General features: G+C 42.9%; 1 protein-coding gene across 1 annotated transcript in view; it reads left to right on the top strand.

Moving 5' to 3' along the window:
- The window catches only part of LOC119444899 (intermembrane lipid transfer protein VPS13D-like), a 147,003-nt gene that overhangs the window by 80,614 nt on the left and 49,682 nt on the right, over positions 1-16,707 (top strand). Inside the window, 8 exon segments of the mRNA XM_049663723.1 lie at positions 792-926; positions 3,651-3,851; positions 6,707-6,818; positions 7,322-7,603; positions 10,384-10,501; positions 13,242-13,309; positions 14,106-14,211; positions 14,825-14,959. Coding sequence (XP_049519680.1) covers positions 792-926; positions 3,651-3,851; positions 6,707-6,818; positions 7,322-7,603; positions 10,384-10,501; positions 13,242-13,309; positions 14,106-14,211; positions 14,825-14,959 — 1,157 coding nt within the window.

The following is a 16,707-nucleotide window of genomic DNA, read 5'->3' as shown; positions in this document are numbered from 1 at the left end:
GTAAACGGCGTAGTCCGAGCAGTGCGCTGGAGACTGACCCACTAGCCAGCGCTGGTGAGGATGCTCCACTGTATCGTCCCTCTTCTTCGCTACAACTGTAAATGATTTACATTTCTGTTCTACTGCACCTTAGTCGAACATGAAATCTGATGTGATTGCCCGGTGCATTGCTCAAGGCCTTTCACAGGGGTGCTGAACCAATTTTTACTGTTGATAGCATTCAAGTTTCAAGTTTATTTCAGTTTATCATGATTACAGGAATAGAATATAGAGAACCTCCAAGCTCGTTCCAAGCTTGTTCAGCAAATGGGAGATTTCATTTGCAAAATCTTGTGTGCACTGTTTCCTATTGCATTCCAGCACAGTAAGGTTTAACTAGCGACTTCTGTGGATGCAGGATGCAACATTTTGTTGTGCTGCGTGTATTTTGTTGTGTTTGTACCTATCATGCCAAATAACTGCATGATGTAAGTGGATTAGTACATGTGAAGAGGTCAGGAGTTCTGTGATTGTGAAACTTTCAGTTTAGTTCAGTTCAGTTCAGTTTATTGTCCTTAAAGACCCCCGGAGGGGGTATTACATAAGGGGTGGGTATAACATAGGTTCCACATTTGGTACACATCATTAAATATATGCAAAGTGATCAATCACATGCTGTTTGAACAAAGACGGGCAAGCGATGTTAACAATGCCAGCAGGAAGGCCGTTCCAGTCTTTAGCTGTTCGAGGAATGGCTGCAAATGGCTGCAAATGCTGTGCTTGTAATTCTCTTTTCTACTTCTTTTCTAAAGCAGTGGCAACAGCAGCAGCAGCAGCAGCAGCCTATTCCAGAGGTTCCTCTGGAATTGAAACTGAACATGACTGACACCGAAATCGTTGTCGTTGAAGATTCTGCTGCATGGGACACCAATGCAGTTATACTGAAGGTATGCTGCTGCTGAATTTTTGTTATTGGTTGCATAGGAAAAGTGTTTTTGGGGTATTCAGGTGTTAGTTATATGTGCATCTCAGCTGCATTGTGCCTCATTAGGAGCAAACTGAAAGTGGGAGATTTGTTGTGGCTTTCCTAGCCAGGTGGGGCAGTCACATCTGTAGCTGTAATCTGCTAGAAATAGCGATGAAAGCTTTAATCTCAGCCTATGTCGTATCAAGCTGAGACCATGGTGATTTGCGGGTCCTTGATGTCATAATCTTGGAGCTGCATTCTGTCGCAGTTTCAGGAGTTTCGAGAGCCAAGAGATGACTAGAAGTTTCAGTAGACTATCATCATCATTGTTATCATCATCATCAGCCTATGTTTATGTCCATTTGCAGGATCAGGGCCTGTCCCAGCGATTTCCAATTATCGCTGTCCATACCCCAACTGTGCTATCAGTTGGCTTTTTTTTTTCCTTTCCCATCCTCCTTCTCCTGTGGCGTTTCTATCCCCTATCCCGTTTTCTATGCAGAGTAGCATGTCGGAGTTTGCATATTAGCGACAGAATTATCTGCATTTCATTAAAGAGCTTTCTCTCTTTCTCTGTACTATCATGAGCAAATCTTAATGGAGCATGGTTATTGCAGTAAAAATTAAATGTTGCTGCTGTATAGGTGTGCAGCTCTGAATAAGCAGTTCTCTTCTCTAATACAGTCAGAGAAGTACAGGCTGCACTTCTCAACTTCAAGCGGTGCTGCTAGGTCACGACAATAATTAGTTTTTTCTGTGACACCAGTGGCCCGCATACTTTTACTTCTGGCAGTACATTAGCAGATCCTTTTATGAATTATCAATTATGTTGCTCTGTTTTGATATGATCAGTTTTGATTGGTATCTATCTTTTTAATAGATTCTGTACTTTGACATGATATCAGTATGGTTTTGATATAAGCAGTCATATTTGAAATATTTTTAGTATGATATTTTGATTAACAATTACTTGATGTGTCATCAGTGTTCAACTGTAGCTTGTAATGTGTAGAAAGTGATATGATTCTGCGCATCATCAGCATATTCCTTTTGAGTGCTAACCATAATCATGATCAGAGGAGTGCAGGGCCGGCATAGTGCAACAATGTTATTTAAATTCTTTTCGTTTTCACACGTCATTAGTGATCTGAATGGCACTCCTCCTGCAAAAGTTCCTGCACCATGATCGGCTGATCGGGAGTGGTGGGTGGCAAGAAAGGAATAGAATTGAGAGAAAGGAATCGCTGCATTATACGGTCTCTTTTCTCTTCGTTAATGTAAGAGGAGTGATTGGTATCTTTTGTTGTGTAACTAATTCTCACTTGGCTGCTTAGGATATTTCCATTATTCCACTGGTCTTGGTTGCAGGCTTGGTTTAAGCCAGCAACTTTGTATCCATCCGATATGCTTTCTTTTCCTTGTCACCAGGTTAGCAAGTTCAAATTTAGTGTTTCTCTTTCTTTTCTGACTCAACACTTTACAGCACTTGTGAATTCATCGTAATCACCCTATTATATGTCCACTGCAGGATGGCCTCCCCTAGCAAGCTCCAATTACCCCTACCTTGTACATACCAGCTGACTCTGTCCTATGCCTGAAAATATTCTAATTTAGTCACACTAGTACCTAGTTTTCTACCATCCTTCACACCATTTCCCCTCCCTAGGCACGTATTCTGTAACTCTAATGTACACAACTTGCAGGTTTCTCGAACGTCGGTTACCTGCTGTATGCATTACCTGGCCTGCCCAACTTCCCTTTAATCTCAGCTAGAGTAATAAGAGGAAGCTTTAGCTCAGGGGTTCCTATCTAATTGGAAAGGGGAAATAGTTTTCTCGGCAACCACTGCACCAAATTTGGTGAGGCTTGCTGCATTTAAAAGAAAAACTTACAATCAAGTGACTGCTATGAATTTTTTAATTAGACCGTCAATTTTTTATAAGAATTGTTGAAAATTGCAAATTTTCAGAAAGTTATATTATCAAGCTTACAACTATAACTCAGCAATGAAAAACGATATTACAATTCTGTAAATTGCATCTAATAGTACATCTAAAGCGAACAAATTTGATACACCACTAATATCTGAGTAGTTCTTTTGCAAGGCCTTCATAAACATTGTAACAATTCACGTAATATATAAGTTATACGAAATTTGTCTTCATGGATGTTCTGATGGATGCTATCTACAGAACTGTGATATCTGTTCTTGGTGCAGAGTTGTAAATTTGTAAGCTTCATACTTCTTTTTTGTTTTTTCAAACTTTTCAATTTATGGCAACCTTTGTACAAAAATTCAGGCCATAATTCAAAGTTCCGCTTCCAACAGTCACTAGAATGTAACATTTTCTCTCAAATGCCGCAAATTTCATTAAAATGCGTTTTGATATATTTGAATAGGCAGCGTCGGAGTTGTGACCGAACTAAAGCTTCCTCTTAACTGCGACCTCTTGCTCTCTATCTCTAATCCACACTGCTGTCCTTCTGTCTCTTAAAGTTACATGTATAATTTTACATTCTATCGCTCGTTCCATGGCTCTTAGCTTTTTCTCAAGCTTCTTCGTTAGCCTTCTAGTTTTCGCCCCATTTTCCTTTTCAAGGATAGCGGTAAGCTGCCACTGATGACTTATTAATGCCTGCCGTATATGCACCAACTCATTTTTATGCTTCTGCAGTTGAAATAATGGTGTCTCTTTTTTTGCAGTCAACAGCAGTGCTGTCCTACCACAAAGCGCTTACTGAGAGACCCCTGTCCTGCAACCTTCAGAACTTGGAAGTGTTCTCGTGCATTCTTGGCCTAGAGGATGACACTGCACTGTCCATTATAGACCCCATCAGCGTTTACATTGATCTCGTGGACCGAGATTCCACACCACCGGATGCCAAATTCGGACATGTCTTGCAGGTAAGCGTCCATCACACACACATTGCAGGTTTGATGCGCCCAGCCCGAATATAAAGTGGCTGGTAAAAAAAAAACAGCAGTTCTGAAAGGTGTAGTGAAACTTATTTTAAACTATGAGCATTATTCATTCATTCATTCATTCATTCATTCATTCATTCATTCATTTGCATTCGCAACCAAAGAATAGTGCATGACATATGAAAGAAATATACAGTAAAAGCTCATTATTTCACTCCTCATTAATTTGAATTTCTCGATAATTCAAACTAGGTGCCCCAGGTCTGACCAAGCTCCATAAAACTCCATGTGTGAAAAAGCTTGTTAATTTGCACGCAAATTGGGTCCGCCACGGATAATTCGAACTGCACGCCACCATGGCCGGCTCATGGCTCGCGCTATGTGGTTTCCGTGATAGTCGCCTCGTGTGCTGGCGGTCACTTTCTCATATCAGTGACATGTGGCACAATATCATCAATCTACGTCTCAGCGACAGCTTCCTCGGATCTCAAAGGCTGTGCTTTTGTAGACTGCGTGCACCGGGTATTTTTAAACACACCCATGGCCTTGACCATTATGAAATTTCAAATCGGTGTAATTTCAGTAATACACAACATACAACCAAATTCTGGAAACAATTTTTTCGCGATGTTGGAGTTGTAAAAGAACTACAGCCGAACCTGGATATATAGAATCTGAAGGGGATCACAAAAAACTTCGTTGTATAGGTATTTCAATATATAGGTATTTCGATATACAGTGGAATCTCGATGATACGAATCTCACGGGGTCATGAAAAATATTCGTATTAGCCGAAATTCGTATCATCGAAACACAATTAAAACTAACTAAATTATGGGGGGATGATCAGATCGCGAAAATCGCGAGAAAATTTGATTTTTGAAAACCACGCGTTTCGGTATCTGCAACGTCTAATCTACGCTGTATCAAAATGGTTTGGCTGAAAACGCACTAAAAATGGCCGAAAAAGATTTATTCGTCAGTTCGCAGGGCGAGAAAACAGCTTTAAATTGCGCCAGATCACCGCAATTCACGGAGACATATCTCGTAGTATTTCACGCCACCGAGCGCCGCCATCTTGGTATCGTTCGAAAGCTCAAAGTTATGCCGTTCCGCTTCTCAATTCGTCCGTCGTCGATATCTTGTAACAAACGCGCAAACTCAAAAGAAGCACGGGTCTGCGCTAGGTAGTCACACGGGCCCTTCGATGAAAGCGGGCCTCCAATTGGCTGCCGTGCTGAAAGGCGTCTCTCCATTGGTTGCTGCTGTAGCAGGGGCAAGATGGCAACCGCAGTTGTCTGCTTCGTAAACCACGCCGGCGTCTTCACTTGACACGCAGAATTCGGATTACTGAGAGCTCCCAGGTTAGTGATGGATCGTCGCTCGTTGGAGAAGAAATTTTGGACGAAACACCCCTTCGGAATACGGAAGCGCAAGCCTCCTACGGCAAGAAAAATACGGCGATTAGCGGGAGAAGCGGAGGAGCATACGACTGAACATGCCGCGCTACCTTGCACCGTGGATTACGTTCCGCACTATCTTGCACCGTGTGACTCCAGCAGCGAAACCGACAATCGCCCTGTGCCATCAGCACCGATAACGCAGTCGACCGAAGGCGCGCCAACGGAGGCTCCCGCGCCTCGGCGTACCGCCGCGCGAATCAGCCGAGATTGTATCTCGGTCGACATAGCTTGCTGCGACTAGGCAAAATGGCGCAAACGCAAAGAACGCGGCCCGAAGCACAGCAGCCACTCCGTCCGATGGGCGGCCGCCGAAAAGTAGGAAAAGCACAAAAGCGCCACCGCTTCAAACTCTTCGCACCCAGTCGCGGCCTCTGCGCTGTCCGGCGTCGCGTCCGCGCCTCCGAACCAAAAGAGAAAGGGAGGAAGCGCGCGACTGCGCGCTGTTCTCTTTCGCGGCCGTCGGTGGGGCGGCCTTTATTCGTATCAACCAACGCGGGTCGAAAATCGATTCGTAACAACCGTACTTTGGCACGTTGCAAAGTAATGGGGCTCGGCCGGGACCACGGGTAAATTCGGATCATCCGGAAATTCGTATTAGCCGTGATCGTATCATTGAGATTCCACTGTATAAAATAAAAATTGTATACAAACGCTTTCAAGGGGATTTTGCTGCAGTTCGTTATGCACAATAATTCGTAATATGTGGGTTCAATATATACGGGTTCGACTGTACTTAATTTTCGCACACAAACTGAAGAGCCAAAGAGTGACAATGCGCAGGCATTAGGTGTAAAGTGCGCGCCGCTGACAAGCGGCCAGAGCAAAGGCCTCTAAGTCGTCTCGACAACTCCTGCAATGCGCTGCCGTCGCGGCTTTCTTTTTTCTGACATGCCTGTGTGGGAAGTGCAGCATATGTTTTTGCTTTAGAACTTCAGCAAATACCACCCATGCAAAAGGCATTAATACCTAATACACGGGGAATTATTGTGGACAACTGCCCATTCCACAGTTGGGTGGTAAAGGCATATTTGTTGATGCTTTGGCAAGTAAAGTACATATGCCTTTGGTCATAAAGAAAGTCAGGACCTAACGTCTTTTAGCACACTTTCAGAACTAACAGATTACCATTAGACACCCTCCCTGTTTAGTACTCGTAGCTGCATCTTGTACCATGCTATTAAAGAAAGAAAAAAGAAAGACTCTGCTATTTGTTGTTTGAATGCAAAAAGGGTAATGATGTGAAGAAGATGCAACAAGTTGTGTGCTTGAGTACCTGCATGCATCCACTAATTCCGGGTGCATCTGCTTGTGTAACTGCAGATGATGGTACTGTGAAAATTCTTACCTATTCCTTTAAAATTTTATCCAATGCAGGTGGGGACAATGAACCTCAATCTCAGGCTTTCTTACAACGACGTCAAGATGTTCCTCAGGATCCTGGACTCAATACCAAAGCAGTGGCTGCTTGGTGGCAGCAAAATGGACTGTGAGTACCTCATGCTTCTAGCGGGTCTCCTCTTTTTGGACAAGTTAACTGGACAAAATGCGATTGGCCCCATGAATAACTCAAATGTGACCAAATGCAACTGCCGCACAATCTGTGGACAACAGAGGGGTTTAGATGCTGTGGGTAGTGGGGGTGGAGAGGAGGACAGGGAGGAGGGAGAGACGTTGGTGCCAAGAGGAAGAAGGCGGTACGAGAGACAGTAACATATGTCAATAGGTTGTTGCAAGTGAGCATCATGAGTGTTGCATCATTACGTGAGTATAGGACCTGGCACACCACCGATCAGTTGGCGCAAGCATTGATGTCATCAGGTCACGGTGGCTGAGTGGAGACTGCACGCAGGTTAGGGATGGCATGATGAATCAGTGCACTGTTGTCCACGGCAGGGAAGTAAATGCAAAAGCTTTCGCTTACACAAATTTCCACAGTGCGTAGGATCTGCATGATATTTTGTTTTATCATTTTCTTTCTCCATGATGCAGCTGTGAACATCGACAGTCTCCTGGAGATGGGCTTCTCCCGGGAGGACTGCCTGCGTAGCCTCGAAGCCTGCAGCGGCAACCTCGACGATGCGGCACTCTGGCTCACTCAGAATGCTGCCGCGAGCTTTTGCTTAAGCACTGCGATGAGCACCTCCCAGACGGTTGTTGCCAAGCAAGACATAGTCGTGTCTGCTGTTGAACTCAAAGTCTCTTACTTCTGCCTCTGCATCATTGATGATTGCATGGATGCCGATGTACCACTGCTGGAAATCGATCTCAGGGGTGAGTGCCGGGCAGTATGGAATTTGTACTTTCTGAGGGAATCAAGTGCACTAGCGAACTCGAAAATGCTTCTTTTCCTGCAACTTTTTTTTTTTTTTTCATAGGAAATATGAGTTCTTCAACACAGACAACTTTTAAAGGTGCACTATACAGGGAACATTACAGCCTTGCATTCTGCCAGTTCTAATATATGGGTTAGTAAGTTGGACGTTAACTAAGAAGTTTGAGATGAAGCTGAAAACCATGTGAAGGAGCGATGTAACAAAATATTATAGGCATAACTTAAGAGATGGGAAGACAGTGGTGTGGATTGAAGATAAAACGAGGGTAGCCAATATTCCAGTAGAAATTAAGAGGAAGAGACGAAATTGGGCAGACCATGTAATGCTAGTGGTCTATTATAGAACAAGATGGGTGCCAGGAGCATGAAAACACTGGCAAGGATGGCAGAGAATTAGGTGGTGTGATGACTAGGAAATTTTCGGGCATCCGACGGAGTCAGCAAGGGGTTGTTGGTAGATTTCTGACAGAAGCTGTTGCCCTGCAGTGGACATAAATTACAATGATAATGAGAAACGGTAAGCTAACCTAAACTTGGCAATTTACAATTCTTGAGCGCGAAATACAGTAGTGTTACTGCAAGTGGGGGGGATTTGTAAGCACAAAGAAAAATGGGTGGTGGTGCCACTGTGAAATTTCTGCACCAGGTCTCCATGAAGTGGTGAATTTTGACAGCGTTTGTCTGGGGCTACTTAAAGGGACGTCGGGAATACTCGTCAGGAATGTCAGAAACGCCAGTCATGCTGTGAGTGCAGCGTGTCAGAAAAGACGCAAGAATTAAAGATGGCTTTGAAGTTCCCACTCTAGCTCATCGTGATGTCATGAGATTTTAACAGAATCTGCTTTGGGACTATGAACCCTTTATTGACGAGTGTCACCTACAGGCAACATACCAGACAAAAAATATCAGTTTCACTGTAAGGGCGAAGCAATGAATGCGATAGCAACATGTTAGAATATTACACTAAGTGTAAGACTCGTAGCTATAGTGGCAGTATGAATTTAAGTAAACGTAAGCTAAGTAAAAATGAGCTGTTGTGCTAGGAGTCCTCTGTTTGAATCCTGCCATTGAACAATTGCATGTATGATTATGAATTAAAGCCAACGTCTTTCTTAGTGACTTTACCACCACTTTTCCGTATCAGGTGTGTTTCAGGACCTCTTTCCTGGGCCAATCCTGGAGGTGGTTCACAGCCGCCCCCAATAAAATTACATTATTTTAACGTTCAAGCTCTGTTATTGTTTAGCACCTTTAATATTTAAGTCCTGAGAAGATTTAAGATGAAAGGATTGCGCTGTCAGTGTTTTGTTTCATGACATTTGTTTGTGGGCTGCCATTCTTAAAATTCCGAGGAATAATTTTGACAAAAATGTAAGACCTGGTGTGAGCAACTTTAGTGATAGAATGGTATGGCAATATAACCTGCATATACCACGGGCAATATAGCTTAGCATAGCATATAGCATACATATATTAAATATATACGGAACCTCACAGCAACGACGACGGTAAAAGTTCGTTTGGAGTGTCCATATAATTGCTATATCAATAAAATTTTTTTCTTGCTATGTATCAGTAGTGAGCATGAATTTTCTGGCCAAATGTCTTTGGCCAACACTGAATGACAGGCAGCAAGCATATTTTGTTGGTTTAAAGCAGGAACACAGGATGAGGAAGAAGTTTGGCACACGACTCGCTATCTTTTGAAAGCACGGTCAGAGGAGACAGGCCGGTGCAAGATCTCCGGCTGTAGTGACCTCACACAGTGATGTAAAGCAAATGAAATGTACACTCGTGGTTTACATATGATGAAAACTGTTCTGTATAAATTTCAAACAATGCTTTGCGTGGCTTGAGGTGAAACCCACTTGCAGTTTCCTGCCTGGGGTTTCCCGCCTATTGCTGAAAAAGTTGCTGCAAAATACTTTTTTCTCCCCTTTTTGTTGATAATGCTTATTTTCCATGCGTTTTGCTTATTGAGATGGAATATGAAATTTTTTTAGAGTATTTATATGTCGTTAAAATGTTATAAACTCGGGTTGCAATGCATTGCATTCTAAAGAAACCAAAGACTCGATGTGCTAAACTTGTGAGAACTCCTTCCGAAGAAAAATGGCCCAAATGCAAAAATAGATTGAAGTCCGTGACGTCATACTAATCTGCTGGTGCTTCGGTGTGGGTGTGAAGTTTAAAAATGGAAACTCTGCCTTTATCTTTCGCCGCAATAAACAACCTTTTTATGCTAAATAAATTGACTCTTGACGAAATAACGAACTTTACTAAGTGCTGTTCTTCAGTACTCGTAATTTATTGGAACTTTTACTACATGAGAATTACTGAAATGCTGCAGGGAAGACAGCTTTAAAGATCTGCAACACATTCGTGTCATCTAGTGAGCTGAGTGGTTTGGATACAAAATTCAGTATGGAAGTTAAAGTTAGGCCTTATTTTCTCCACTAATAGTCTGTTTTTCACCGCAGTAATTGAGAGGAAGTGTAAAAAAATAATTCCTAGTGTCCATTTAATTTTTGCTCTCCTATGCACGATGATTTGCAGCTGATGCCTATTGTCGCGATTCAGCTTGAGCGACATGCTAGCACTATAAATTTTTCTTTCCTTCTATTATTTTTTTTGGAACTTATTGGATTGAACATGCCAGTTTGTTTTTATTGACATGTGCTTGGCTTGACATTGAATGTGGTTATGCTTGTTTCTACAGAAACATACATTTCTCAGGAGCTTTTGAAAACATTCAGCGGAGAGTCCAAGTTTTTCTTCAGCATCGGCTACTACAACAGAGCGCTCTCGGGGTGGGAGCCCATCATTGAACCATGGAGGTAAGCGTGCAATCTTGGGATGAATAGCCATTAGGGTTTCATTTCACATTTTTTGGCTTATTCATGCATGTGTGATCGATATCACCGATTACTACTTATTGTTGGGCTAGTTGGTTCATACTTCTTGTGATTGAAAAGATGCAAAAACCAGTAAGAAAATGACCGGACAGGAATTTTTTCCTGTCACTTGATTTTTTTACTTGTCTTCGTGTCTTTCTATTGCAAGCATTATCTCTGAGATCACTATGTTTGAGAAAGCAGCCCAGTGCACTGCTTGCAGGAGTGAACTCCTAGATTTTAAGTTGCTCATAAGCAGGCATGGGCACCCTCACGTGGGCCTTCCTCACCTTCATCTGCCCTCTCCTTCATGTGGTGAGGTGCGGGTGAGGGGAGGATCGCCTTTGGGAAGATTGGTGAGGATGAGGTGAGGGAGCGCGGATGTTGTGAGGAGAGGGCGGGGCAGTGTGCAATGACGATGTAAGGTTAAATGAGGAAAAGGCGATTCATATTGTTGAAGTACAGAAAAGTCACTCAGATCGTATGCGTGGTGGGTTTAAATTTTAAAGTTTTGAAGTGTGCTGGTAGGAAGTCTCTCTAACGCAGATGTACTTCGTGTACCAAAGAGGATTTAAGAAATTCTCAGCGCATAGAGTTATGTCCGACACCTCAAAAAGCAATACAGCGAGCTGGACCTCCTGCGGTTCTATAGTAAATCATGGATAAGTGGCATTATGTATAGTCAAGCTTCTTTGTAGACAATTCCAGCAGGGAAAACATTTGGTTATGAGGCAAACCTTCATTTAGTACAGTGCCAGAAAGAAAGGACTGTGATCTAATCCTAATTGCCAAAAATGCACTTCTGCCACAGAAACAAAAGTGTGTGTGCACTGCACGTGCACACGCATACACAAACAAATAAGAATTTGCATATTCTTTAAAAATCCCTTGTGCTTATTTTATCTTTAGGTGAAATAAATCTAGCACTGCCAAGGTCGAGCGTCATACTTATTTGGTTCTTGCAAGAGGTCGTGGTGAACAAGAGATAAAGAAATTTCTTGTATATTAACGACTCTCGTGCATACTCTTTTCTAAATTATTAGCGTTTGTAATCCCTCTGCATTCCCTATTTATAGCCTGGTATGAAGGCATTTTTATCATTGAAATATTCAATTCATGAGAAAGTCTGAGTTTGTGAGATCTGTGGGCCAAGAAGTGAACCTGGCTGAGCAGAATTTTGCTTAGTTTGAGTCCGAGTCATGCCGGCTGAGTACGATTCTGGTGAGTGAGTTCAAGTGAGCCCGTCTGAGTAGAATTTTCTTGAGTCTGAGTCCGAGGGAACCTGGCTGAGTAGAATTTTGATGAGTCTCAGTCCGAGTGAGCCCAGCTGAGTAAAATGCCTATCTGGTGAATTTGAATCCGAATGAGGCTGGCTGAGTAAAGTTCTGATGAGTCCGAGGCTGAGTAGAATTTCAGTGAGTCCGAGTCCAAGTGAGCGCTAAGCAAAAAATATTTTTGAGTGAGTATGAGTGAGCTCCGTTTATTTTGCCGAGCTATGGTCAAGCAACTAAAAGCAAAGCATTGTGGCACGTTTTGACAATAGGAATGGCACTAAAAAATCAGTGTTGTAAACTAAGCTCGGGGGTCGAGCAAATAATTTATTTGAAATTGTAGGAAACGAACGGTAAGAGAAGGATGGTAGCCTTTTCAGTGTGAGCGTGAGGTGAGGACAGTACTTGTGTCATGAGGGCGAGGGAAGTGAACAAAAAATTAGGGCGTTTGCCCACCTCTGCTCTGTAAATATAGAGAAACGTCAACTCAATCAGCAGACTTCAGTGATTCCCCCAGCTCTGAGTTCTTAGTGGAGGCAGTCGTCATTGATGTGGTTTGAAAATATGGAGTTGGCCGCACAGAAGGAGAAAAAATTTGTGCACAGTGAGAAAGAATAACGCAACAAAAATCTAAAAGAAAACATTGGTGACACTGACAACAGAATTTGAGCTGGCGCAGTATGCAAAAGAATAAGTGTGCCACGGTTGGCACCTCTAGCACTGCAACCTTCTAGATGCAACCATGACTTTATGGAGAGCTGCTATAATGGAACTGTGGCTGGCACCCAACTGACATGCACAAAACGATAATAGACGCCAGGTCAATAAAGTTGAGCCTGCATGACTTGTTGGAAATTTAAAAAATAATCTGCGGAGAGAGGGCATGCAGTAGCAGGAGAGATGAAATTGATCAACTGTTTCAGATTCGTTACAAAAATATTTTGACTTAGGCATGAAGGAAGGTTGAGCAGCAACGGTGGTTTTATAATGCGCATACTAAAGCATTGCATCCTTAGCTTCCCGCAAGATTTCATTGATTTGGGTTGTTTTTGCACCAGATTGCACATTGTAGAGGTTGCAAAGGATTGGAAGGTAGAACAACTGTTTGCAGTGTATGACTCTATAAGCAATAACACAAGAACAAATCCGAGCCTCTTTTTTCTTCTCTTTTATTTAAGCAAGCTTAACGTTTAGCAGACTAGGCTTATTTGAATATGAAAATCAGCCTTACAAAACAACATGTGCAACATTTATAGAACTATAGTTATCATGAGTGCATGAGGTGCAGCTGCTCATGCAGCTTGCCTCGTTCCTACTGCATCGTTTTTCTTTTTTTTCCTGCGCTGAAGCTAGATGATGTAAATATGAGAGACGAAGCAGTGTAACATGATCTGATCTTGCTTTTCAAACAGGTGCAATTGCCAGTGGGAGGCTGCTTTTGGGAAGACTGGCCTTGCAAAATGTCACTTCAAGATAAATGGTAGGGTATTTGTCTGTATAATCTCGAGTGTGGGGGCTTGCTTAACACATCGTGCAAAGCACAGTGGCTATCATTGTGTATACCTGTAGCTTCAGTGCCTGTTTTGAATGGATGTCCTTCAATAATATCTTCATAATTATTTTATTTATTCATGTTCAGTGACTCCTAACTGTAAGGGTTGAAGAGGGGCTATCTTTTGCGAAGGGGAAGGGTTCAGTTGATCTTTGCTGTGTCAAGCTGTAGCCATAGTTGTACAGTACACTCCACTGCTGAACGGAACACCAAATTAGTATTTTGGGACTGATTACAGCTCATTTTTGACAAAAAAGTCTCAGCAATAATCTTTTGCTGTTGAGGTGTTGGAGGTGTGCCATGAACGTGCATATCAAGCACGTTCTTCCTGAGAAGCTGATGATATGCTCAAGTTACTGTATTTTGGCGTTTCTGTACTTGCCTGTATTATTTTTCATCCTATGCAAGTCTGTGGGGTAATTTCATAGCATAAACACAAGTGAGCAAATGTTCGTGAATATATTTATAAGTCTACAAAAGTGATTTTTAACCTGCAACTCTACTTTTAGTAAATAATGTTGAGAGAGAAAAAAAGGGGTGGGGAAGCCACTGGACTAGTCCAAATTTTCTTAAAGATGGTGCACTATATCGATTAAGAGTGTTTTGCTAGGATGTCTGACAAGCATAGCGGGCTAACTGTCTCAGCGTCATAATTTGACATTTGAAAGGTGTGATATTGCTGCCAACTTCCAAGTGCCACGACTGACAGCCTCTTCTGTTTCAGCTGAGGATGTCCTCAAAGTGAACATTACCACTGCACTGCTGGACCTGTACCAGAAAGTGAAAACCTCTTGGGCCACTGATTTCTATCAGCTTTTTTCTGCTGAAAAGTGAGTTGGCTCTATGTTCATTTGTGCCATTGTGGTGTGTGAGAGCACATCATAGTCCCATACTGAATTTCACACATAGGTCTCCTCCTTTTTTTTTCTTCTTTACACCTGACGGAGCTCCACTTTCTTAAGAATGGTTTTGTGTGCCTAACCTCTGTGCATATGGCCACACTTACGCCGTGTTTCAGCCTTAGTTGAGTTCAAAGCTGTGTACCTTCATTTGTTGTACTACCGGGTTGTGCATTTCAAAAAGGAAACGTCGCATGTGACCACTCTTCTTTGTATGTATACCATGTGGTGGCAAATGGAACAGTTTGAACACCAGATGCTGATCTCGGACCATTTCATGTGTGACCTCTCTTCCTGTGTCATGTGGCCGCATGCATAACAGAGTTTGGTGTGGTAGGCAGCAGAAAGGCATCATATTTTTAGGCACTCTTAGGCTTTGAAAGCTGACAGAAATTCAGCAGTGTTGGTTGTGATGGCAGCTGGTTAATTCCATCAAGACAATGTGTGTATGCCCGGCAGCTTTACAGATGGCCTTTTCAACCACTCTTTTTGTTTTCTTTCATGCCTTTTAGTACGAGCCTAAGCAGTATTTTGTGAAATGCAGGAACATGGAGAACAGTGATGCTGCCGGCCAAGGGGAGACACCTGTCAGGCGCCGTTCCCCTTTTGTACCCTTTGCGATCAAGAACGACCTTGGAGTCGCCTTCCGCTTTACGGCTTATGTCTCTGCGACATTTAGGTATGGGTCTGTTTTTCCAAATGTGCCATTTTAAGGGGGGACGCGGCTTTCACGTCGCGATATTTGGCCAAAAAACCGATTTTTTGAAAATCACATTTTCAGTTTGTATGACTTATTTTCTATTTTATTTCAAAATTTCGTCACAGAAAATCGCGCGGAAATGATGTAAAAAATGTTTATCGAAGCTAAGGTGGCGAGGAGTTTCTCGAAAATAGCGAAAAAACGGCATTTTTCAAGCCGCGATATCTCCGCAACCGCGTAACCTAGCGCCGCTGCCATCTTGGTCTCTATGGATAGCGCGATTCTCCGTCTTCAAATCTGGCGCCTCGGCCAGCTGCACCAGGCAAGAGCAAGCGCACAGTAAGCAAAAGTTTCAAGGTCTCGCGGCGGTTTCTGATCGGCAGCGCGCGCCACGTGACTGTACGCGGCTCCGGATTGGTCTCCCGGGCAGTTGCCCTTAGCAATCGGCGGAAAGGTCGTCTGCTCGCCGCGCTGACGGCGCTGACGGCGCTGAGGAGCCGATTTCGCGTCTTTTCAACTCGTCGCGGCGTGGTTAAGAGATCGTATCTCACTCATGATAACGGACCGGCGCTCGCTTGTTAAAGAAACGAAAAACGTTGTCAAGCTCGGCCCTTCTTAGCTTGGAGAACGGCTCTCGTCTGTTATCATGGGCCGGCTATTGTTCAAGAAGAAACGCAAGACTGCGCATCAATTTGGTGCTCGTAAGTCGAAGCCACCGATCTCTAAAACAAAGTTTGCTCCGGCGACTTCAGCAGTGACAATGACGGTGGCATGCAGCGCGACGCGGACGTGCAGCTGAGCACCTCAAGCACGGATGGAACATCGTCCGCGCGTATTGGCGAAACTGTTCAGGAACCGAGCCGAAAAAGATGCAATGCGGAAAAAGAAAGCTGCAAAAGCTCATCAGACCATCAGGTCAGATGGTCAAGCGATACCGCATCGCAAAGGACACAAAGGACTATAACCCTGGTGCCTATTAAATTTTGACAACTTTGAACCTTGTTTTCTCAGTACAGTTTTTTTGGCATGTTGCTCAGCTCGTGGAGCAGATATCTTGGTAACTACTTTACACATTTTGATTGCGTTTGTTTTGTCAGACTCACTGAACTGTACTTTAGGGGATAGCGCTCTTCTTTTTTTATCCTAGTGTTTTAAGAATTCGTAGTAGGGTTCCTTGTTTGCAGTGTAAGCGTGCTCACTGCAGTGGGACTGGAGAAAACATAAACTACAAATTTTAGTGTTGAAAAAAAAATTATTTCGAGAACGCTATCCCCTTCTGCATACATTTGGCTGTGCATACAGTATTTAACAAACTTTTCACTTGATTTCGTAAATCCTCCAGTCCCTCCACGAGGTTCAAGAAAGAAATAATTTGTCTAGCAAAAAGTTTTCATGGTACCGCTTTGAAATTTTTATGAAAGCATCATAGAGCCATTCTTATTCTATGTACCAATTTTCATTGACATCCACCAAGAAACAAGAAAGTTGGTACCGAAAGCCGCGTCCCCCCTTAACAGGGCTATCATTGCAGGAAGGTTATAATTGTGTTAACACATTTTTGTGTGAGGCATATAAAAGCAGGATTTGAGGAAGAAATCATAATTAGTACTGCATGTTTAGTTGCAGTGGTAAAATAATGTTTGTTTTTGGTAAAAGTAATGTGTGTTTTTTGTAAGTGGTAAAATGTCTTTTTTTTATCCTTCTTTCTTTGCTTTGTGACGGCACAG

Source organism: Dermacentor silvarum, chromosome 3, assembly GCF_013339745.2.
Source record: "Dermacentor silvarum isolate Dsil-2018 chromosome 3, BIME_Dsil_1.4, whole genome shotgun sequence".
Taxonomy (NCBI): domain Eukaryota; kingdom Metazoa; phylum Arthropoda; class Arachnida; order Ixodida; family Ixodidae; genus Dermacentor; species Dermacentor silvarum.
The sequence above is the reverse complement of the archived record's forward strand: the minus strand, read 5'-3'. Positions and strand labels throughout refer to the sequence as shown.